This window comes from Sturnira hondurensis, unplaced genomic scaffold (genome assembly GCF_014824575.4).
Source record: "Sturnira hondurensis isolate 20B ecotype Veracruz unplaced genomic scaffold, ASM1482457v3 Scaffold0006413, whole genome shotgun sequence".
Taxonomy (NCBI): Eukaryota; Metazoa; Chordata; class Mammalia; order Chiroptera; family Phyllostomidae; genus Sturnira; species Sturnira hondurensis.
The window spans coordinates 17,352,612-17,376,873 of record NW_028079044.1 but is presented as its reverse complement, the minus strand read 5'-3'; the positions used below and the strand labels follow the sequence as shown (position 1 = coordinate 17,376,873).

At 49.3% G+C, this 24,262-nt stretch overlaps 1 protein-coding gene across 4 annotated transcripts in view; it reads right to left on the bottom strand.

Moving 5' to 3' along the window:
- SFXN5 (sideroflexin 5) overlaps positions 1 to 24,262 on the bottom strand; it is a 101,432-nt gene that overhangs the window by 58,972 nt on the left and 18,198 nt on the right. For all 4 annotated transcript variants that reach the window (XM_037048097.1, XM_037048096.1, XM_037048094.1 and 1 more), the window contains exons 4-6: positions 10,950 to 10,976; positions 10,352 to 10,406; positions 8,443 to 8,468 (exon numbers count right to left, since the gene is read on the bottom strand). In XM_037048097.1, coding sequence (XP_036903992.1) covers positions 8,443 to 8,468; positions 10,352 to 10,406; positions 10,950 to 10,976 — 108 coding nt within the window. The remainder of the gene's footprint in view (positions 1 to 8,442; positions 8,469 to 10,351; positions 10,407 to 10,949; positions 10,977 to 24,262) is intronic.

Below are 24,262 nucleotides of genomic sequence, written 5' to 3'. Positions count from 1 at the left end.
ATGATCCTGGTGATGAACTCTCAGGCTCTGGCCGCTGGAAGGGCTGGACTCAAATCCTGGTTCCAGGATTTATCAGAAGGGTGACCATGTGCCAGTGACTTGAGTTCCCTGTGACTCTGGTTTTTCATCTGTTGAATGGTGGTGATCACGGTGCCTCTCTGGCGGTCACGAGAGCAGGCGTGGGAAGGATTCAGCACAGTGTCTGGCATCCGGCAAGTGCTTACTAGTTATTAGTATGATTCCTCTCCTCCCATCCCGTTCTTTCCTAGTCTCTGCTGGTCTCTCCTTTCTCTGCACTCCAGTCTGTATGACGCGACTGAGCACATCTTGCCCCCATCTTGTCTTTGTACACACGCCTTACCCCTCACAGGGTCATGAGCTCCTGAAGGTAGAATAAGGGCTTTTCTCTCTGATGTCCCCCAAAAGCACTCAGCACAAAAATGGGCCCAAACGACACACTGGAAACGTTGCCAACTCATCAGGAACATTAAGCAATTATTGGCCAGAAAAAGATCCATGATGGATTGTGACAATGACAACCATCAGCCATCTCTTCCTTGCCCCTTTTGTTAAAGTCTGAATCGTACAGGGGTGCTGGCCTTTGGGGAGCGGGTGCAGATTGAGTTTGGTCCTGAGTCTTCACTCTTCCCTGTATCAGTACCCTTGCCAGGGGAGGGATGTATTTCCCTGCTCTTGGTGTTGCTTAGTCACATGACTTGCTTTGGCCAATGGCATGTGGGAGGAAGTGGCAGTGTGCCAGTTCTGAGCCCAGACCTCAGAAGCCTCATGTGCTTCAGTCGCCCTCTGGTGCTTCTAACATTGCTGTGAGGAGACAGGCCCTAACTGGTGGCTTGGTCCGAGGAGGACCAGAGGCATGCGGGCCAGAGTCCAGCCAGGGTGAGCTGATCCTCAGTTGATCCCAGACCTGTGGTCAGAGGCAGACCTGCTTTAGTCAAGACCAGCCAAACCCCAGCCCCCTAAAAATATGAGTAGATGGCTACCACGAAAATTCTGTGGATGTTTGTTATATGGCACGGTAGTAGCAAAATCTCATTAATACGGAGATCACCACATCGGAGGAATGAATGTGCTGTCCTTCTGATTCAATGCTCTATACCATTATTGCACTTTGAATTATGTCTTTAATAGTGATGTTGGTTTCTGAACAGCCTATCTTATCCATTCACTCCCCCTGGTGACCATTAGCCCGAGTCTGGGGCCACCTGGAAGGGACAGAAGGCAGTTTGTGCTTCAGCCTTGTCTCAGAGCAGAATTGGGATGGGGCCAATCAACAGACCCACCTGGAAACAGGCTCACAACAAAAATCACCTCTTCCCTTACAGCCTACCCCTTCCGAGTGTTCCAACCTCTGCAGAGACACGAGGTCTCCATCCCGAGAAAGGAGCCACCAAATATCCCAATCTGCTCAGCCACAAGGGGGAGGGGCATGAGCAGTTGAACATGGGACGGGACCAAGGCCCCCCGGCCACGATTCTGTGTCCTATAACATCAGGACTCAGAAAGAGGGAAGTGAGCCACCCTCCACCCCCTCGGCCACTGTCCATACAAAACTAAGTCAAATGACAAGGAAAAAGATTATTTTAAAAACAGAATTAAAGTGTAGACAACCCAGAGAGAAAACAGGGGGCGTGTCAGAACAACCGGGCGGTGAAACGAAGCCGGGGGAAGGCCACACCGTACAGAAGCCTCAGGCCAAGCACCGTAATGACAGCAGCAACAGCTGTTCTTCGCACGCTCCGCCCGGCCTCTGCGTGGCCAATCACGCCGCAGCCTCCAGCGTCGGGCTGAGTTGTCACTCGCCCCAGGAAGCCTCCCTTGACCCTGAGGATGAGGTCAGGTCCCCCATCACAGGCTCCCCCAGCCCCTGCCTGACTTCTTTGCAGCACTGACCTCAGTGGTATGTTTGAAGCGTGTCACTCTCAGGAGCTTGCAGACGCCATGGAGGGAGAGACCAGGTGCTACGCACTGCCCACACACCTGGGCTGCCGCCCGGTAAAGCTGCCTGCCCCCTTCCTGCAGCGTCCCCCCCCCCCCCTCCACGCGGACACGCTCAATTCCAAACACTCCTTCCATTTTTCAAAGACCTGCCAGGAACCCCAGTACGCAATTTGCCCGAACAATTTGCCTGCTTTTTCCTTCTACTTTGTCTCCATCTTCTGATTTCTTTGGCTAATGATCTGAAAAGTAACACTTCAGTGAACCAGGGGGGCTGCTATTTAAAGGATCCTGACTAGTTGAAGAAAATACCTTTTGTCAAATGAATGTTTGTTCCTGACTGGTCAAATCCAGCTTAGCGGAGAGACACTTCTCGTATGATAGAAACTAGGCTAAAATGACTGGTGCCATTTACAATGGGAAAAAATTGGAACAGGGACTTAAGGGCATGAAAAAGCAGTCTGGGATGAGGAAGATTTGGGGGATGTCAGAAAGGCCCTGGGATGCGGTCAAATCCTTGTATAAAGTGAACCCTCAGAGAGAAAGTGACCTGAACTAGCACCTCTGAGAAACTGGGGCTTGGAAGTCCACCTGGTCATTCGTAGTGTAAAATGAGAGTGTCCAGAGTACAGTGTCCAAGCTGAATGTCCCAAGGCAGAAATCTGGTTTGGATGTAACCCAAGGCCACTGGACTCACTGTCCAGAAGCAGTCTGTCCTCCTCAGTCCCCTAGCTGGATGGGGGACTGGGACCTTGAGTCCTGAGAGTCTCAGAATAAGGAGGGGGGTGGGGAGAGGAAGGGCAGTAGTGTCATGGCGAGCTCAGGGCTAAGAGGGAGACACTCAGGTCCTGGGAGAAACCCCGCCCCTGGCGTCTGAGACACTATGGTAGCCAAGACTGCAGGGCTCGGTCTGGCAGATGCGGAAATGCAGAGAGGACGGGACGGGGCCAGAACACTGGCCCTGCCTTTCCCCAGCCACATGTGCCTGAAAACGACAGTGCTGCACCCCTCTTGGTGGAAACCTGGGAACAGAGCTGCCAACAGGAAGAAGCGGTGATGGCTGGTGAGGCTCTTCTGCAAAGAAGCTGGAGGAGGGCAGCCATGCACTGCTCTTGCCTCGGAACCAGCCTTGCGGCACTGGCTTAGTCGCCGTGCTTATGTATAAATTGGGATCTCTTTGCCACGCACCGAAGGGGGGAAAAGTTCCATCTTCAAATGTTAAGTTTAAAATAAGACACTACATGGGTGCCAGTGGATCTGTGAAATCTGCTGACTAAACTGGCACCAGCCTCTGGGAGAAAACCAGCTCTTTTCTCCTGAGCTCTGGGGAGTGAGCAGGGTGGGGGCGGGGTCCTCTCAGGCAAGGTGGGAACTGTGCAGGTCCAGCCAGGCATGCTCACCTGGGCAGGAGGCAGCGTGGATGCTGCCTGCAGAAGCATCTCAGTCAAGGTACCTGTCAACCTTATTTACCCTTTCCCTTCACCACATTGGGACTCAGTTCTTAGTATATTCACTGGCACCCCATTTCTATTTTGGTAAGCATTCAGTGGCTTCTGCATGTCTATATGACCTGGGAGGGAGTGGGACCAACACGAGACCTCACATGTCCTGTCTACATCACGGTACCAAGATGGAAGCCTATAGGTTCTCCAGGCCCAGTGGCTCCTCTCAGGACCTGGCCTCTGGGCCAGCTGTTCCAGCCCTGAATATGAATACGTAGGGCTAGGAAGCGAGCATTGTCATTTCGTTTCTGGCTGCCACTAGGGCCCACTGGGAGACATCCCAGACCATACCCTCAGTTCACCTCAACCGAGTGTGTTCACACAGGATGCCCGAGGCCAGGCACCAGAGCCTGTGCATGAACTCACTGAGGGACGTCTGTCCCAGGCTGGGAGGGCACTGGCGCTGACCGAGCGGTCACAGCATCTGCATCAGCGGTGAACCCCTGACAGCATGGAAGTGGATCAGCGCCCAAGTTCCCAAGATGCCTGCAAGGCCATAAAGACCCCAAATGATGGCCTTGCCTCGGGTAGAAAGAGGAAAGAGTGAAAGGGTGTGGGGAGGCCTCAGTAACACCTTGTGAACGAGAGACAGTACTGGCATCCCTCCGGCTCGCTAGTTCATCCCAGAGGGCGGCAGCCATTGATTCGGTGAGGGTCCAGTTGGCCTCTCATGAGGAAATGAACCTCAAGTTCAACTCCCCTGGTTCAGCAAAGAGATGCTATTGTTAAGTGATGTATTTTTTCAAGTGTGAATGAAATATTTATAAAAATTATTAAGGCACGTTACTGTTTGTCTACCTATTAACCATTTCCCCTTCTTTCTCACTAGCAAAATCCCTACAATTGGGAATTGACTATACATCTAGCCAAATTCTAAATGAAATATAAACAGAACTGTGGTGTGAGTCCTTGATGAAGATTCCATAAAGGGAGCTGACCCAGAAGGTATATCCTTTTCTTCCATCTTTCTCCTCCCTGTACTGTGGATGTGATGGCTGGAACTCTAACAGCCATGTTGGACTATGAGGTAATTTTGATGATAGAAGACAGCACTAGAATGGCATAGAGACTGGAAGTCTGGGTTCCTGAGAGAACTGTGGGGATCTGCTTATTCCAAACTTCTTTGGCATGAGAGACAAATACATCAATTTGTTTAAGCCACTGTTACTTTGAACTTTTTTATATGTAGATGGTCCTGGCCCTGATACAATCAAAGAAAGCCAGAATTGTAGAAGCCACTCTCTCTGAAAACAGGGCAAACTAGAAAATAATAATAAAAGAATATTTTTTAAAAATCCACTTGGGATTTGAAATGTGTTCTATTGAATTAAAGCTAAAAGATTGAATCCCCTAATTAAAGAGGATTTAAAACCATAATTTTAAACTTATTTAGAAACAAAAACATAGGTCACTATATGTGAAAACATATTAGATATGGCCAGATGTTAGATACACTCAGGAGAAAATTCACAGCCATAAGCACTTTTTATTCAAAGGAAAAAATGACGATAAATAAGTTAAGCAGTGGATGGAAAAAAAACCTACTACAAACAAATAAAGGAGGCCAAAAGCCTATGATAAAAACAAAAATGAATAAATTAGAAAACAAAAACAGAAGAACTGATAAAATTCAAGAAGTAATTCCTAGACACAAGTCCCACAAATCAGGTTACTGTAACAAGGAAGATGGAGGCAAGGAGATATGGAGGTGGGGTTGTCAGGGGACTTTTGGTTTGGGGCCTTCTTTTGTATTGTTTGAATTTTGAGCTGAGCAAACATATTCATATATTACTTGCATATCTTTTAAAATAGTCTTTAAAAAATTCTTGGTGGTAATTTTGAGTTCCAAGAACATATTCATGTATTACTTGTATAATTTTATAAAATATATAGAGAAAACATTTTAATCCTGAGAGTATTTCTGAACTCCAAAGATAAAGAGAAAAAACACCAAAGGATCCGAAGGGGAGGGGGTAGTTCACAAAGGGAAGGGAGTCAGGCCACTACTGCTCATTCACGAGGGGGGGAAAGACATTCACAGATATGTGAGGACTCACGGAGTATATTACCCACATGCTCTGAATAGTACTCAAAGAGGGACTCTAGCCAAAGGAAAAACACTCACACGCACACACAAAGTGCCTAAATAATTGTGATGTTTATTTACTACACCTGCTGGGTAGTTTTGGCTAAGCTAAACTTTCCCAGAAATGTGTCCATTTCTTCTAAGTCTTCAAATGTATTGCCCCAGGTATTTCAATGCATTCTGATCTCTTAAACTTCTATTGTGTCCACAGTTATTGTACTTTTTATTCCTAATATTGTTTATTTGCACCTTCTCTCTTTTTTCTTGCCCACTGTTGCCAGAAATATTTATTTAATTAGTCCTCCATAGAAACTAAGAATTTATTGTCAATATATATATATATATATATATATGCACAAGATTATCCATTCTTGTATTATTCATACTGCCAAAATATTGGAAATAACCTAAATGCTCATACATAAAAAACCAGTTGATTAAATTACGGTGCTTCTACATCATAGACTACTATGCAGCTATTAACTATAAAAGCATGAAGAAGATCTGTATAAACAGATATACCATGATCTCTAGAATACATCCCTAAGTAGAAAAACAAAACACTGCAAAAGAATTATATCGTTGGGGCTGGCTTTAGCTCAGCAGGTACTTCAGTTCAAGAATTATATAGTTTGCTTATTTTTACAAAAGAAATGGGAAGAATAAAATTGTTTACTTACAGAGGATGGGTGGAAAGGAGGTAGAAGGGACAGAGAGAGGAATGACACTTTTATTATGAGTTTTTATGTAGCTTTGACTTGTGAACTATGTTGATATTTTACATTTTTCCAAGAGCAAATCAATAAGAATGGGAAACAACTGAAATTGAATGACAGCAGAAACGTTTATCAAATAAATAACATAAACACAACAGAAGAAAGAATTCAAACAATTTTTAAACATGGTTCTCTGATTGTATACTCTTGGCAGGATATATTCAATAGGCAAAAAACTTCAAAGGAATCTTGGGCTTCACTTACTACATTCCAGGGGGAGGGGCAGCCTACAGCAATTCTGAAAGTCCTTTTTATATGTATTAGATGCAGTGAGTGCGCAAATATACTGTTGTTGGAGCCTCACTCAGGGAGGAGGGAGACACGAATACGGAATGAAGGAAGAAAGGGACTCGGAGATGTTGGACTGGACTTCGAGGTATTAGTATAATCTTATGATTTTTAAAAAGTTGTGCCTTCTAGCTCTGTCTGCAAAGATGGCCTCACAGCAATGGCACTCTGGTAACAAGGTCACACCCAGAATCCAGACTTTGGTTTCTAAGTCCCATTAGCCTCTGAAAGGAACCCCAGCTTTCTGGAGAAAAGGACGATTCCAAAGGACGATTCCAGGACTAGGGCAGAGAGACACAAGAGGAGTCTGGATTAGCCGCATCTTGCACTAGGAAGTGTTGAAGTTCTCCAAGAATGGGAAGGACGTGTGAGACAGACACAGAAACTACTTTGAAGGGCTCCTGTTGGTCAAATTTGGCACAATTTGCATATAAAACCAAATAATGACAAGTAAATTCTTACTTACTGAATATAAACAATATACCAGACTGTATTGGTAGTTCTAAAACACATTGAAGGAGAAGGCAGAAGGGAAATCTCTTAGTTACAGGAGGATGCCAACTATTAAACAGAGATAGAATGATAAATATAAAATATACACGAAACTTTGAGACTAGGTAAATATCCTGTTCCCAATCAGTTTCTCACTCAGTGGTCACTTGTTGGTCACTCCTGTCTGTTCCAGGCTGTTGGCTAGCAGGAAGAAAGCTGCTATAAACCTCCAAGTATAGATCCTTGTGTGGCCATGCGTGTACTTATTTCTCCTGAAGCAAACACCTAGAATTAGGTGTGCTGGCTCACACTGTAAGTGTTTAGCTCTGTAACAGACTACAATACCATTCTACGCACACCTTGCCCGGATCCTGATTCTAGGATCACACGCTGTACTTAGTTCCGATCTCGTTAGCCTTGCAGGTATAATTCAAGAGACCCGAGAACATACGTATCCTCTAAAAGACCTGCACAATCACGTCAAAGCAGCACTGCTTGTTGTGAACTCCAACTTGTATACAACCCAAATTTTCACAAAGAGTAGTATGGACAAAGACATGTCAATATTGTTATAACAATGGGATAGTGTACAGCAACCAAAAGCAAAGTAACACCACATATAACAATATAGACAAGTCTCACAAATGATTTTAGTATAAGCAGCCAAAGTCCAAAAAAAAAAGCACATAGTGATGATTCCATTTATATAAAGTTCAATGCAGGTGCAACGGAAGCACCACGCGGAAAGTCGGGAAAGCGGTTTCCTGTGGTGTGGGCGCGGAGATGGAAAGGTCTGAGAGGCCGCGGGTCATGCTCCCGCCTAGCTCCCTTTGTGGAAACCCAACAAGCTGCACGTGCATTCATGATGAATGCGCCTCTCTGTACATTTGTTGTACTCCAATACTCAAAAATTCATACTTAAGAGCATACTTAACCTGGATTTTAAAACCAAACAAAAAGGACACTGAATCCTTTGAGTTAATTTCCAACCTCAGTTTTCAGAAATCACCCTTATTTCCTGACTTCCCCGGACTGGGGTAAAAGCTTCCCCGTAACCAAAGCAACGCGTCTCAGAGACAGTCTCAGAGACAATACTCGGAGGGAGAACGTGCAGGGGTGAAGGCTCGTTGAGGCTGTGCTGGGTGTGCGTCGGCACACCTTCTACAGAAGTTGGATGGGACAAATCAAGAAAACTACAAAGAAATGAATGCTGTTTTACCCAGTAACTCCTTTCCAGGATTTTATCCCAAATCAACAACTCAGTCAAACACTTATGAGTAGCGATGTAAAGTTATACATTGAAACATTTTTTGGATAAAAATCCTTTGAACGTAATACTTACAATTGGCGTCCCAAAAGGAATGTAACCTGCGAGAGGAGGGAGGAAAGAGTCAGGCCTTATAATGCCACGCACTTGACCCCTTGGATCTCTCAACTGAGACCTCGTAGGAGACTTCTGGGCGTGGTCTGGCAGTGGCCCCAGTGAGGGGGGCGGGTCAGTTAGGGAAGAGGCCCACCTCTGTCCCCAGACGCTTTCCCAGCCCAGCCCTCCTCAGCAGACAGGGCTCCCCTGTGTCCCCCAGCCTCCCTCTCTGTTCCCCTTTAGCCAGTTTCACTCCCCTCCAAAACCCCAAGGCTCATTCCTGAAGGCAGGGCTGCCTGCAGTGGGGGCACCACCACTCCACGTTTCCTTCTGGAGGCAAGACGCCCCTGACCACACTCACTGCACACGCTGCAATGTCTCTGAAGGCCCCAAAATGTCCTCCTTCTTCCCTCAGCTTGTCTTTTTAGCATGCACCCTTACTTCCCGGGCATCATGACCATTTCTAGAAAGGGAACTTCCTACCCACCTGACATGTGTACCTCGAAGTGCGAGAGCCCCTTCCATGTCCAGGACCCTGGCTAGACATCCTCAGCACAGCAGGACAGAGCTGGTGAGAAGCCCTGGGCCCCGTTTGTCACTGCTCATGGCCCCTAGTCCAAGGCAAGGCTCCCTCCACCGTCCTCACTGCTGTTCATGGGCAGCCTCCTGACCCCAACCTCTAATTTATAGCAGCTGGTAGCTGGATAGCAGCAAGTCATGCTTAGCCATCTGAGTTACGTGTAAAGCAAAGGTTTGCATCCCGAGGGTGCACAGTTGTGCATGCACGTGAGCCACCACTCTCCTACCTGTGGCCCTCTGGAGAGAGGTCCAAAGTTTGACTGGAGAACTAAACCAGACTCAGGGTGAGAGCCTGCTATGGCCCTGTCCAGGGATTGGGAAGCACTCACAGCCGTGGCTGCAAGATGCTTGTAACCTCACAGCAAGGTGAGGTTATCACTGGGCACCAACGGCCCCCGTGTGCACAAGGAAGTCACGTGGTTGCTCATTCTTTCACCTCCATGAGGTCAGGCTGTCCGGGGGGTGAGGACGCTGGCTGTCCTGCCAGACTCAGAACACCCGCTGGTAGAGACTCCTTTTCCAGCTTCCTGAGGACTTCCCAAGGCAGCATCCAGCAGCTGTCCCACCCACCCTGGAATTCGGGGTGGTACCCCAGGGAAGAGGCATCAGCACAGGCGTGAGTCTGACTCCGGGCAAGACCTGTGGCCCCTCAAAACTCTGGCGGGATAACCACGGCAGACCCAGGCAGTGTGTGTGCAGAAGTGCTTCCCAGGCTATTAGGTTCACACACACAGAATTGGCCTAGTGTCCACAGGGCAGGGGCTTCCCCGGGGGGCAGGGATCTTATACCTCCTTTCCCACTCCCCAACTCCCACCCACTGGTCTCCTAAGAATGGGAATGCACCAACCCTGTGTGTGCAGCAGGTGAAATGCAGTGAGGACAACGAGGAGGGGGTGGTTAATAGCAGGATCAGACTCCAAGGAATTGGTCTGGGGATTAACCGCGTAAAAGGGCCGAGCAGGGAGCAGGATGCGGAAGGAGAGAGCGCTGCAAGCACCACTAGGGGTGGAGTGACTCACAGAAGGTAGGGTTTGCTGGTAGCGGGTGTCACTCTTGAGGTGAGTGGTGTGTAACACTCCACCCCAGCTGCTCAGGCAGCAAAGGCACATTTTTTAAAAGCTCCACAGGTGATTCTAAGGCCTGGCCAGTGTTGTATAGCTGAGCCAAGGTTAAAATACCAGTGCAAGTGTGGCCGTGAGTGTAACAGGCTCCATCTCTTCCTCAGGCCGGCACATCCACACGTTCCTGGAACTGTGACCATGGGGAGTGGCCTTGGCTGGGCAGAACCAGAAGGCCCCAGGGGCTTACCTGACATTCTAAAGGGCATGAAGATCTTCTCATTGGTGTCTGGGTGTAGAATAGCCTGGCAAGAGCAAGGAACACAGCACAAGGTGACAGTGGGAGAGGGACGGGGACAGGGAATGGGGAGGGACAGAGGCGGGAAAGGAGAGCTCCCCCAGGGTAACTGAGATGAACGGTGGCCGTACCTTGGCTTCTGGCTGGTCCATCCTTCCCTACCATTCAGGGCAGGAGAAAACTAAAACTGGGACCCCAACAGTATTTACCCTCTGACTAATGCTCAAAGCTAAATGCAGGGAGGGCGGGACTGTGTCTACCTTGCAGGTCCTCTGCACCCCCATGCCTGGCACACTGTAGGCATGTAACAAGGGGTGTGTGGAAGGAGCCAGAAGGAAGGAGGTTGGGGGCCCAGGGAAGGTGAGCTGGTCTGAGCTCCAGTCTTCAGAAACTCAGGCCTTTGGGTGCTGGGGGAGCAGGGAGGGGAGGGGTGGCCAGGACCAGAGGGCAGGGAGACTGGACCCACAGCAGCTGAGGATCCCCTGCACTTGGTGGGGCAGGGTCCAGGGGAACCTGGGAAGGGGAGAAAAATAAGCCAAAGCTCGATTACCTGCTTGATTTTCTGTGCGCTCCACAACTGGAAGGAAGGGAGAGAAAGAGGAGAGAAAAAGGAAATCAATTAAAGCACATATCAACTGAAGGTCTCATCGCTTCTCAGCCTGTTGTCTAAGCTCGCGTGTAGTGTCAGTGTGAGGTCTCAAAGCCACATTCTCTACCCAAGAGGTCTAGCTCCCAGGGGCGTCAGAGGCTCAGGCTGTCTGGCCGCCCCAGGTCTGGCAGCTACCCCAAGGGTGTGGCATCAGGGACCCCAGAAATGCAGAGCTAGGGGATCGCACGCAGATCATTTAAACAAAGGATTCTCAACTCTGGCTGCTGTAACATTACGTAAAGAATTATTCCAGCACTTTTCTAAAGCTTCCTACCTGATCTAATGTAGGATTAGGTAAGAAGCCTGTTTTTTTTTATTGTTTCTGCTGTTACAGTTGCCCCAATTTCCCCCCTAGTCTCCCTCCACCCATCCCGCCCCCCACTATGCAGAAGAAGCCTGATTTAAATGCAGATCCTTCAAGTTTCTGCCAGAATCACTAGAGGCAGCATAACACGATCGTTTCAGAGCACGGCAGACTGCTTGGATTCCCAGCTTCGCCTCTCCTGCCTCCAAGGCCCAATGTCCTCGTCTATAAAATGGGGATAATAACTGTGCTGCTAACATTGTGGAAACAATATGAAAAGTGCCTGGAGCAGCACTGGGTCCACAGAAGGGGCTTCATAACTGCCTACTGTTGCAGAGTATTATTATTCCTATTGTTCTTGTAAGAAGGCGGCGGGGAGAAGAAAGTTGCTTTCAAATGAGTGGTAAAGGCGTCTCTTGTCAGCACAAGTGTGTGTGTGGCACAGGCTGGAGAGACAGAACAATCTGTCAGTTCCTTCAAATGATATAAATACTGTATTTCATGGAACTTAAGATATCATGAATCCTAAGACACTCTTCTGTGCCACTAAGTAAGAAAACAATGACATAATGCCAAGACCAACATCAATAAAAAGACTCATCCCATTTAAGAGATGTTCAAAATGTGATAGACCTTTTAGAATCAAGAAAATATGCTAAGTAAAAAATGTACACTGTGGGCAAACCAAGGGCCAGCGCATTTTAACGAAGCGAGAAGGGTATGAGGTGAGAGAGATGTTGTGGCCAGCAGGTGACACTCAGTTTTGTAAGGGGACAGTTCAGTTATTCTTCATTTATATGGCACTGTTGTTGTCTGGAATATAAATTAAGTTACAGAAGGCTATGGGGTAGCAAAAATAGAAGTTATAAAATTGATATATTAAAGTTTATGCATTTTACTCACAGCACAGTCCCTCAAGCCTTAATTCACAGCCTAATTACTCTTATTTTAGATACGTTTCAAACATATTTGATTGTCTGCTATTCCAGGAAGATTGGAAGCAGTGGATTTTAAAAAAATAATAATTGGGGAACAGAAGGGACTGAAATGAAAAAAACCAAATGCAGGATCATGGTTAGCCAAAGGAGGTAAGTGAGAGCATAGAGCAAAGATGTAAAAAAAAAAAAAGATAAAAGCCCCGACTGGTGTGGCTCAGTGGATTGAACGCCAGCCTGCAAATCAAAGGGTTGCTGGTTCGATTCCCAGTCAGGGCACATGCCTGGGTTGCAGGCCAGTTCCCAGCAGGGGACTCACGAAAGGCAAGCACACATGGATGTTTCTTTCCCTCACTTTCTCCCTCCTTCCCCCTCTCTGTAAGAATACATAAATAAAATTAAAACAAAAAAACAAAGATAAAAGGCTGACCCTCCTTTGCTGAGAGAGCGCCTTCCTGAAGTGCACCCCCGGCTGAGTGCCACTTTAGCTGTGAGCCTTCCAGTGCTGTCCCCAGCATTTCCCACAGCACTGGCCATGGGGAAATCCTAAAGCTACTCTGCAATTAAAATTTTAAAAACACAGGGTTCCTTCATATGGTTCTTTAAAAAAAAAGTTCCCCATGATTCTGATGAATAGCCTGGGTGGAAAACAGTGGCCTAAGACCCCAAAGGGCAGTGTAAAGAGGGGTGTTAGAACCAGGCAGGCCTGTATTCAAATCACTCACAGGAGGTATGGCACTGGGCAAATTACATGGCCACGGTGCCTCAGTTTCTCCACCAGTGAAATGGGCTGTGTGAGGGTAGGGCAGATGCTCAGTGCTCCCTGGCATTTGCGTTTCCCTTTGGGCACACAGCCAAGCCTACACCTCCCAGCTTCCCCCACAGCCAGGGGGGCCACCCATGTGACCGAGTGCTGGCTAACGCACTGTGGGAGACAGTGGTGTTGGCCTCCCTCGGAGAATCCAGTGGAGGAGCAGGAGGCCCTAGACTTGGGTAAAGCCACCAAGTGAAGGGAGCTGGGTCCCTGGACAATGGCACATGCCAAGTCCCCGAGCTGCACATGCCAAGTCCCACTCATGACTCTGACATGAGAGACAGACCTCACCGCATAAGCCCCTGGACTCTGGGGATTGTTTGTGACAGCACTTGGCTTACCCTGACTCGTCCAGAGGTTTAAATGAGATATGCATATCTGAACTACTTGGCTCATAGGACGTGCTCCATAAATGCCTAATACAGAGGGACAATCGTTCAAATGAGCAATATTTTTAATGGACTTCATTATTTTTTAAAGCCACTTCATGTCATTATCTTATTCCTACAACATGCCTGTGAGGTGGGTAGATATTTCCTCGCATGGTAAGTCATATCAGAAAGACTAAGTGGCTCAGCCAGGGTGCCAGGGGCCTGGTGGCAGGATGGACATGGCACACAGGCCTCCTGTCCTCTGGGCTCATGTCCTCCCTGCTCTCCAGGGGCGCCCAGGAGGAGGAGATGGATGTCTGTTCTGGCTGGGTACCTTCCAGGCCCAAAGCAGGAGAGGAGGGTGAGAACTGGCTGGCAGCACCCTGGGGGCGCAGAGCCTCCTGCAGCCCGGCAGCAGACGCTCCCTCCGGCACGTGTTCCTACCCTCCCACTGAGGTCCGGCCAAGCAGCCCTTGTGATCCATGGTGCATCTGTGTCCGTCAGGTTCAAGGACCGCCTCCTCTACCCCCACCCAGGGGGCAGCGATGGAGAGTCAGACAGATGCTGCTCATCGGCAAAGGCAGGAGTCCAGCAGGGTTCTCAGCAGGCAAGGCCAGGAACTCAGAGCTCACAGACACGTTCCCCAGCCCTCAATGCCTGACACCACCATACACACAGCCCCAGCCGTGTGCTTTCTTATCTAAGAAACAACGGTAAAGTCTCACATGATGGATAACTCCATGCTCTTCTGTTTTGCTGAGTACTTTCCCACAGAAGCACTGGGATTTGAACTCAAGCAGTCTGGTACAGAACCCCCACCTCTTATTCACCACACGCCCCTGTCTCTAAGGCTAGCATACCATTCTGTCCCTTTCGGCACCTAAAATATTTTGGCGATCTTTCCACATCAGTACACTGAGAGCACCCTGTTCCTACTAATAGAAACCTCAAATGAATATATCGTATATTGTAAACTATGCCCTACTAGGGGTCTTTTAGGCTATTTCCCATCTTTTTTATACATGACATAAAATGTACCATTTTAACCATTTTTAAGCGGCAGTCCTATGGCATCAAGTACATTCACACTGTTGTACAGCCATCACCAGCATCCAGCCCAGAACCTTTCCATCTTGCACAACTGAAGTCCGTACTCAGTGAGAACTCCCTCCCCCACCTCCTCCCGTGGCTCCTGCCAACCACCACTCTCTCCATCTCTGTGAACTTGACCGCTCAAGAGATTTCATGTAAGTGGAATCACATAATATTTGTCCTCTGTGACTGTCCCTTCTTTTCCTGTTACAACAATGCTCCACGGAATTAACATGGAGTTATCATTATTTTATCATTTGTGTTTAAAGTAAAAGGATAAACATGTTCAGCTAAATCTGGTAGGACAGAGGAAAAATTAATGCTTACTCCAGAGAGAGGCAGTGGGCAAGGGGCAGGGGGACAGGGAAAGAGAAGCTTGTTTTTTAAAGATTTTATTTATTTATTTATTTATTTTTAGAGGGGAAGGAGCGAGGGAGAGAAACATCAATGTATGGTTGCCTTTTGTGCATCCCCTGCTGGTAGTTAGCCTGCAAGGAACCAGCTTGCAACCCAGGCATGTGCCCTGACTGGGAATCAAACCGCGATCGTCTGGTTCGCAGGCCCGCGCTCAATCCACTGAGCTACGCCAGCCAGGGCTTGTTTTTTATTCTCTACCTTTTTTATAGCTTTTGAATTCTGTAGATAGTTCATATGTTACCTATTCAAAAAGAATTGCTTAAAAAATCAAGAGTAACCACAAAAAAATAGATATAGGCTGTATAGCTTCTACATTCTTTTTTCACCTCTATGGCACAAACTGTCAACTATCCAACAAAACCTATGTCCCCTTCTTCCACAGTAATAGAAGAGTAGTGAGCAGGTGGCCCACCTGCTGCACTACATTTCCCAGCCTCCTCTGCAGAGCAGGTGGCTATTCTACATCTGCTGTACTACATCTCCCAGCTTCCTTTGCAGTTAGGCTTATCCATGTGACTGACACCCCAGTAGCATGGGATGGGAAGTGAGATGTGCCTTTCCCTAGCAAGGGCCTCCCATTCCAAGCTTTCTGTTCCCTTCCCATGAGCCAGAGCCAGGATGGAGCTGCAGCTCAGTCAGAAGACTGAGGACAACCCAAGAAGATGGTAAGGAAACGTGATGGAAGGATCCTGGGTCCCTGAATGGTCCCGTGGAGCAGAGCCATCTGCCCACCTGAAACTTGAACTGTTACATGGGCGAGAAATAAACTTCTATGTTATTTGAGCTGATGCATTCCGGGATCTTTTTGTTACAGCAGTTAGTATAACCCTAACTAAGATAACCCATAGGAAACCGCCTCCCTTGATATCAGAGAAGCCTTTCCAGAGGCAGGAGGAAGGAATGAAAGCTCAGAGAGTGATTGAGGCTCTTCTCACGACATTGGGCAATGCCCCCACCCCAGAGGTTCTGCTGCGAGGTGAGAGGGGCATCTCCACTTTAAACTAAAATTCCTTGCTGTGACCTGATCTCATGCAGGCTCACCCTGTCTCCAGACTGTAGCAACAACAGCCAGGGTCCCAAATTTTGGCCTTGGTTCAGCCACTAACTTACATGGTCTTCCTATGCACGTCACCACACACCTTAGACTTACACTGATTTTTAAATTAATCAGGCAGGAAAAGGGGTGGGAAGTAGAAACAAGTCTCTCCAGGGCACCTCTCTATCTGATGACGCCAGGCCCAGTGTACAGAGAGGGCCGACAAGGACTTGGGTCCGATTCCCAGGCCTGAGCTTTTTCCTGGGACCTGCGGGACTCCTGAGTCGTAAGCTGGATGCAGAAATGGCAGCAGATATTGCCCACAAGCCAAGGGCTGGTTGCTAGTTTAAAGTTTCATGAGCCAGTCCTGCAAACAGGTTACGGATGGGATGTAAAGCATTCTATGGGAGTCCAAACGAGATGCAGTAGACAGCCCATCCACACTGAGAATCTAGGACAGTGAGCCCCGGGCGTCTTCTTGGCAGCCGGCTGAAGCAGCTCCACTTTAATTCCTCAGCATGACCAGTCTCCTCTGGGCTCGGCCCATTTCCCTGTGTGTCCCTGGCTGAACATAAAAATGTGTAGCCCTGACCCCTTGGAACCGAAGGACTAGAACAACAAGCCAGTGTGGGTGTGAGACTTTGGACCTTGCTTGATTTTTAACTTGGAGAATGAGGGCAGACCGGGTGTGTGGGAAGCGGTGTTGGTGAAAGGTCGCCAGAACAATGCGGGAGTTTGCTGATTTCAGTGACAGCCTGAGTCTCAGCTGAGCTGCCATCTGAACCGATGAGAAGAACCCCAGAGTAGAGACCAAGGGAGGGGCGGAGGGTGGGCGCCCAACAAGCTCTGTCTTCTAGGGGCAGAGCAGGGCGTACCCCCAGCACCCAGGCCCCAGACCCCAGGCGGAGGAATGAACTCCCCAGGCTCCACCCCCAGTTTGGCTTGCTCCCCTTCCCCTCTGCCTCCTTCCAAGCTGCTTCTCCAAACCTCTGAAGGCAGCAAAGACAGAGCCTATTTCAAACAGCCTCCAGAAGGTAATTAAGCAGAGCCTGAAGGGGATCCTTCTGTAAAGCAAAGGATGCTTCCATAAAATAAAATTTAAAAAATCTTCCTAATTTATCATTTGGGCCAATCCCATTATTCCTCACCATTAATTTTGTTGCCATGGTTACTCCCAGGTAATGTGTACATAGGCAAGTCTATGTGGGGTGAAGTTTCCCCCCAATCATACGAATACATGAAAGGAGAAGGCACGTTCCCGGGCCCTGTAGCTGAGCACACACAGCAGTCACGCGTCTTCTGAATGGGCAGCTCCTCTCTAAAGAAGAGATGGACCTTGGAGTTGAACCAGGACTTGAACTCTAGCTCTCCCACTTGCTGACCATGCAATTTGGGTAAACTTAATTTTGGGGGGCCTCCGCTTCCTCATTTGTAATATGGGGACATGAATACTTATTTTTAAGGTTACTGGGAATATTAAAGGAAACTCATTTGTCTGACAAATACTTACTGAGCAGCTATTACGTGCCAGGCAGTGATCTAGGCCCGAAGGATACACCGGGGAACACAAAAGAGCAAAACTCTCTGCTGTCGTAGGGCTGACGAGTGAGTGCCAACAGACAGTAGCAATACAAATAACAACCAAGTGAGTTCTCTGGTAGGTGAGAAGGGCGAGTGTTCAGGATGGGTGGGAAAGCAGACAGGGTGTGTGCTGGTGGTGGGGGAGGGTTCTTTCTAAAATGCATCCTAATGGGGTGCACGCAAAAGGAGAATGTAAAGGATGAGGATGTGAAGGGCACACAGGCAGGTGATGACATGGCCTGGGCCACAGCTTCTGACACGGGAGGAGGGATGAAAGGCCGGGGTGGAGGAGGGCCGGGGGAGACACTGGGGCTGCCTTCCCTACATGCCCCCTGACAAAGCACTTCTAGTGCCTGGATTCCCCACTCACCCTGGCCCCTCAGATTCCATGTCTTGTCCTGCTTCTGGCCGTCATGGTGACTCCGTTTGGTCCCCTTGACTTTGTCCCCTGACAGAGTCGGATGCAGGATGATGTTTAGTGCCTGACAGTAGTGAGGAGGTCAAGGCAGTTTTCACTGAGGTGACATTGGAGGAAATACTTGAAGGAGCGAGCGAGCCAAGCAGGTATCTGGTAGGAGACTGTTCTGGCAGATGGGACAGCCAGTGCAAAGGCCCTGAGGCAGAAGTGGGCCTGCCTGGTACATGTGAGAGACAGCAAGGAGGCCAGCATGACTGCTGTGGACTGAGTAGTAGCAGGTGGAAGATAAGAGAGAAATGGGGGCTTGTGGGCCGTGTCAAAGATGGCAGCTTTCACTCGGAGTGGAAAGAGGGGCACTACGGAGCTTCTGCTAGAGCAGCAGATCTCAACAGGGGGCGGTTTTGCAACCAGGGGACACCTGGCATGTCTGGTTGTCACGAATCAGGAGAGGATGCTACTGGCATCTAGTGGGTACAGACCAGAGACGCTTCTAAACATCCTGCAGCACACTGGACAGCCCCACAACAGAGCCATCCAGCCCCAAACACCAACCGTGCCGAGGCTGAGAAACCCTGGAGAAGAGGAACAAATGACATCATGGATGTCGTCACAGGCCACTCTGACTGCTGTACGGGGAACGGCAAGAGGGGCAGGGAGAATGGGGAGAGCATCCAGGAGGCTGCTGCAGTGACCCAGCCCAGACACGTGGCCACTGCATCCAGTACAACATGTAGCACATCATACAAATGCTTCAACTAATACTGACCACTTGCCTGTTCTGTGCTAACTACACGGGCCAACCCGGGCCAGCCCAGAAGGGCAGGGCTGATCAGGACCCCAGAAGCTTGAGGCTAGGGGTCAGGGTAAAGGGGGAGGGATCAGCCAAACCTTCCTTTTAGCCAGCTTCTGACAAACCTACTAACAACCAGGGAAAATCTGGGGTGCCATATTTTTAACCCAGTATTTTCTCCGCTATTTTCAGCAAAGCCCAGACACAGCCGACCCCATCTCCTCTCTGCCAGAGGAGCCTTGTAGGATCTCTCACACCCAGCTGTCCTCTTCCCTGGTAGGCTGCAGGCAGAAGTCCACCCCGCATGGGCCTCTGAGCAGTTGATATGTTTTGCTGGGTGCAGATTAAGTACTTTAATAAAGGCGGGCTAGTTCCCAGACTCTGAGGGACGTGGAATGATGCATAAGAACCACCAGGCAGAAGCCCGCAGCGGCTCCCAGAGACCAACTCACCTCACTGCTGACCACTCCAGTAGCTTCCAAGCTGGTTTCCTTAATAGTATCTCCACTCCCCATTCACCAGGCACCCCACCAGAATGATTCTACCACAACACCCTTTCACGCCACTCCCTTGCTCAAGAGCTTCCGGCAGCTTCCTCTTGCCCCCCCCCCCACACACTTTCACAATCTGTGCTGTAACTTCCCAACTTTCTCCATCTCTCTCTAATCTCATCTTTTCTCCCTATCCCTCCCTCTTTGATCTCTCTTTCCCTGTCTCTCCTCTACTTCTAGGATTTTGTCTGTGACTTGCAGGGAATGTCGTCCCACTGCCTTGGGTCTCTCCATTCTCCATTTGATCTACCCTTCAGGGTCCACTTGTACTGCCCCTCCATGAAGACTTTCCTCATCACCTGCATTCTCAGGATTCTCTCACCGATGAACCCCTACCTACCTTAGCATTAGCTCCACACAGCTCAACCACCAACCTGGCCCCTAGCCACGCACTTCCGTGGTGGCCTCACCCCTGCTGGGAGCTGGCTGTGCAAGGGCAGGAATCGTGGCATGTGTCAACCTTCCCCTCAGTGCCCACCTGCCTCTTACATACTGAGCCATCAGCAGGTGCCCGTGGCCTGGATTGACAGCGTTAACCACGCAGGTTTAATTGGGGCTGCAAGACGTTCGCAAGTTCCTCTGACCAGAACTCCCTTCATGCCTGTGTATGTCATTCTGCTCCACAGTGTCCCCTCCCCTTCCAAAACCTCCTTCAGACAGTGGGAGACAGGCAGCTGTTGGATCTCACAGGCCCAGTGTCAGACCCCGGTCCCACCACATACTGGCTGTGTGACCTTAGGTAAGTAATTTAACCTCTCTGAGCCTCAGTTTTCTTACCTGTAAAACTGCAGTAATATAGGTAGGTACCTACCAAATAGAGTTTCTGTGAAGATTAATTAAGGTAATGCACGTAAAATGCTAGTACTTAGCAAGGTGCCTGACACTGAGTAAGCACACAGTGGCTGGGCTCACTGCCATGGGGGAGGGGCTGCTCCGTATTTAACCCCACCCGTCTCTGCCCAGGCCAAACCATTCCTGCACATAAAGTGCACACAGCAGCGTCAGCACCCAGAGACTTCACGGCCTATACTTAGAGTTTTGCTCTCATTTATGGCTTTATTGTTTAATTGATGGCTTCGGTCCTTATCATGGTTCCTAGCACATCAAATTTTTATCTATTAAGTCTGAAGGGTAAGTTGCGCTTATTTTTACTTTATCCTTAGATCTAACTATTCACTGGTGTAGCAACCTTTGAACACATTAGCAGTCTAGGGAGGAGATGCCAGGCCCCGTTCGTAGAAGACCAAACTGGGGTCATCGGGACGAACAAACTGTCAACCCACTTGTGTGCACCCCTGGTGAGGTGTTGTGACGGGAGGGCGGGTCACATGACAAATCAGCACAGGTACCCAGTGCTATCCGTGACATCAGGACAGGTCCACAGGCATCAGGCATCAGGCACAGGCTCCTGACCCCCACACCGGCAAAAGGACATCTGGCAGTCAGTCCAGAGCCTCGGAGCAGGGCTGCTGTCCAGGCAAAGCCGAAGAACCTCCCTGGGGCTCTTTGAAGGCATGGAAATGACCTTTGAGCAGGGCCAGCCTGGACCAGGAACAAGGACTGTCCTTAATTTTGGATTGCCTAGGGTTCCCCAAATCCTGAGCTCCTCAGCTCCGGTGTCTCCAAAGGCCAGAGGCAGGTGTGGCTTTGCACACTGAGGCCCGGGGAGGGAGGAAGCAGTGTGAGAGCTGCCACACAGCCCAATCCCCAAGGCTCTGGGGAGCCAGGAGGATGGGGAGGGAGGGAGATGGAGGATCTGCTTATTGCAGGGCAGGTGCGCACTTACAGCACTGGGCCGCTGAGCCGCCAGACGGACACTGCAGGCCTCACCAGCATAAGCCAGAGAAGGAAGTTCCCCTACCTCACCTCCTCCCAGCTCCCTTGAGGAACATGGGGGCTCTTAGGACAGAAAATAGGGGAGGCCCAGGAAACAGGATAGGCAGCTTTAAGCAAAGAGGGGAAACATGGCCTCACTCCCAACTCTGGAAGCTGGAAGGAGTCCCAGAGGACACCTTCAGCCCGGATGGGCCAGAGAGGTAACTTGGCGAGGAGCGGACACAGGATCAGGAAGGGCTTGGAGGCTGGACCCAGCCCTGATGTGTCTAAGAGGAACTGCATAGGTCTGAGGACTTCTGTGGCCTAAAGAGAGGCTGTCAGGTCATGCCACCCAGGCTCCTCGGGACCCAGGGCCAGAGAGAAGCACGAAGCTAGGAATGAGGAGATCACGACCTGCCCTCCCTGCTCATGGCTGCCCCCAGCTCAGCAGGCAGCACAGACGCCTGAGGTTGGACCCTGCCCAGCCAAGAACTGCACCATCTCATGTCACTTGCCAGAGCCCCGCACAAGGACATCTGGCCAAGGTGCCGCATCTGCTCATGCACTTGCCCTTCACGTGGCTGGGCTGCAGCGGAGCACGTCCTGGTCACTTCCTCCAGGACCTCACCCTCTCTTGGGGTTCCTTGTCTGGGCTGTTCCTATCAGTGCCTCCTCCTCACCAGCCCCTTCTCATCCATCAATCTCCAGAGAGGAATCGCTAGTCTGGGTGGGTTCCTCCCTCCCCCACTCTCCTACAGTATCATGTTTTCACAGTGGTTGCCTAGATTCTGGGGAGTCCACGAAGCAAGATCCTCCTCTGGCTTCTTCCCTGCCCTCTCCCCCAGGCCCTGGCACCAAGCCTGGCCTGTAGGTGCTCCCTAAACACATACTGAAATGAGCTGGACTGAAGAGAGCTGATGGCTAAGCTGCTTGCCCCAGGGACACCTCGCCAGCCACGGCTGTGTCAGGTCAGCAGCACAGGGAGGGGAGGGGTGGGGCCTCGCGTTGCTATCAAGAGCACCGAAGAGAGGACAGAGGCAGAGGAAGGACAGCAGCGTGTTTCTGGTTGGGAAATAAGCAGTTTTAGTAACTGACCCAGCAGAGAGGAGGAAGCCATCCCCTTGATGCTTGAAGAAGGCATGTTTAAGGCACCAGGCCGTCACCCCAGGGATACCGGGAAAGCTCAGGACTTGGAGAGACCAGGTACTACAGAAAAAAAGGGCTAATCACAGGACTAGACACAGGGGTTGACGGACAGTCTGTCCTCAAAGCTGTGATCCCCCAGGCCTTCCCCGCGCCACAAGGGGACCCTTACTGTCCTCACCTGTGTCCCCACCAGATGCAGAAAGTTGATCAACCTTCTGGAGGAACTGAGTTACAGTGACTCCAAAGCTGGGAACGCTAGCGCAGTGGGACGTGGGAGCAGGGAAGGTGAAAAGCAGGGAATTTAGTGAAAGTCTGCAATGAACTTTGGGACCCCAGGCTCCTTCACCTCCTTGCCTTCCAGAATGCAGAGGGGTGAGATGATCCTGCCTTCACAAGACAGGAAGAGGATTCTATTTAAAAATAAATAAATACAAGAAACAATCAAAGAGCTCACAAAAATTAAAATTATGCCAGCCAAAGTTAAAAATGCAATAGATGCACTGAAAATAAACTTTAGGAAAGTTCCTGCAAACCCAAATAGCAGGTCAAAGTCAAGGATTAGAAGAGGAAAAAAAATAAGAAAATATGAGTGTTAATCTACGATGGCAAATATTTGACTGAGAGGAGTTTCGGAATGAGAAGAAATTATTGAATAAACAGTCTGAGAAAATTTGCCAGAACTGAAAGACAGGAGTATTCAGATGGAAAGGAATCACAAGGAGCCCAGCATAATGAATTTTAAAGGAGATAGCACTGTGGGATTTCATTCCAAAGAATGAAAACAGGTCACTTGCAAAGCACTGGGAATAAGACAGCACTGGATTCTTCAACTGCTGTACTGGAGGCCGGAAGACAATGGAGCAATGTCTTCAAAATTCTGAAGAAGAATGACTGCCATACTAGAATTTTCTCCTCAGCCAAGCTGTCAATTAAAGCTTAGTGCAAACTTATAACTTTTCAGACAAAAAAAAGGACTCAAAATTTTCTTCCCATTTACTCTTTTTTTCAGGAAGCTACTAGAAGAGATACTCCACCAAAATAAAAGTCCACAATACACCAAAGGGAAGGTCCAGGAGGTGGGCCTCAGGAAGGACATTTTCAGGGAGAAAAGTGGAACTGAAGAACTGGAGTGTTGGGAACCGCCCTGCCTGGATTCAGGAGCTTTAACCATCCCCATTGCTAAGGCTGAGTAAAGAGACCTTGGGACCATAAGTCGCTATGGAGACAAAGCTTATCTCCCTGGCGGAGGCGTCACCTCTGCCCCCTTTTACTTCACCCTGCTTGGCCCCAGGTGGATGACTGGTTAGCCAATGATGGGTAAGATTCCTCAAGGGAGGCATGACCTAAATCAGGCACGGTCATGAAGGAGTCCTCAGGGAAGGAGTTGGGGGGCTATAGAGAAAGGGGGTGATGGACCCTCACCGCTTGGCTTTGACATAGCCTGAGTCCTCATTCTGTCTGTAAGAAGTCTCCTAATCTCTTGGCTGCCTTACTTCCCCTGACTGACTTAAGCCTGAAACAATGCTGGAGGTAGGTACAGTTAGGGTGGGTTCCCTAGGGTGATCAGGCCTAAGAAAGAATGCATAAAATCCTGTGTAACCTGCTTTGCTAAGAATGCCCTCAATTTTGTGATAAGGGTCCAAGCATGAGACAGTTTGTTTCCCTAAAGTTTTATGGCCCTTTAGCTAACTGACCCTGACTCAGAATAAACCCTCATAGTTCTTTGAATGTTATCTGTTGTTTGATGATTACTGCCTGACAGTGATTGATGAGCTTTACCTGTATTCCTGTGTGAATTGAACCCAATAAAAGCCCATTGAGGAACAGGCTCCTGCCCCTTCTCCTTGGAGAGATCGGCCACCTTTCCTCCCCAACCAGATCATGTCTTGGTAGACTTATCCTCATCTGTGGTGGATGGAGGGAGCCCTGCAGGTGGAGCGCCCC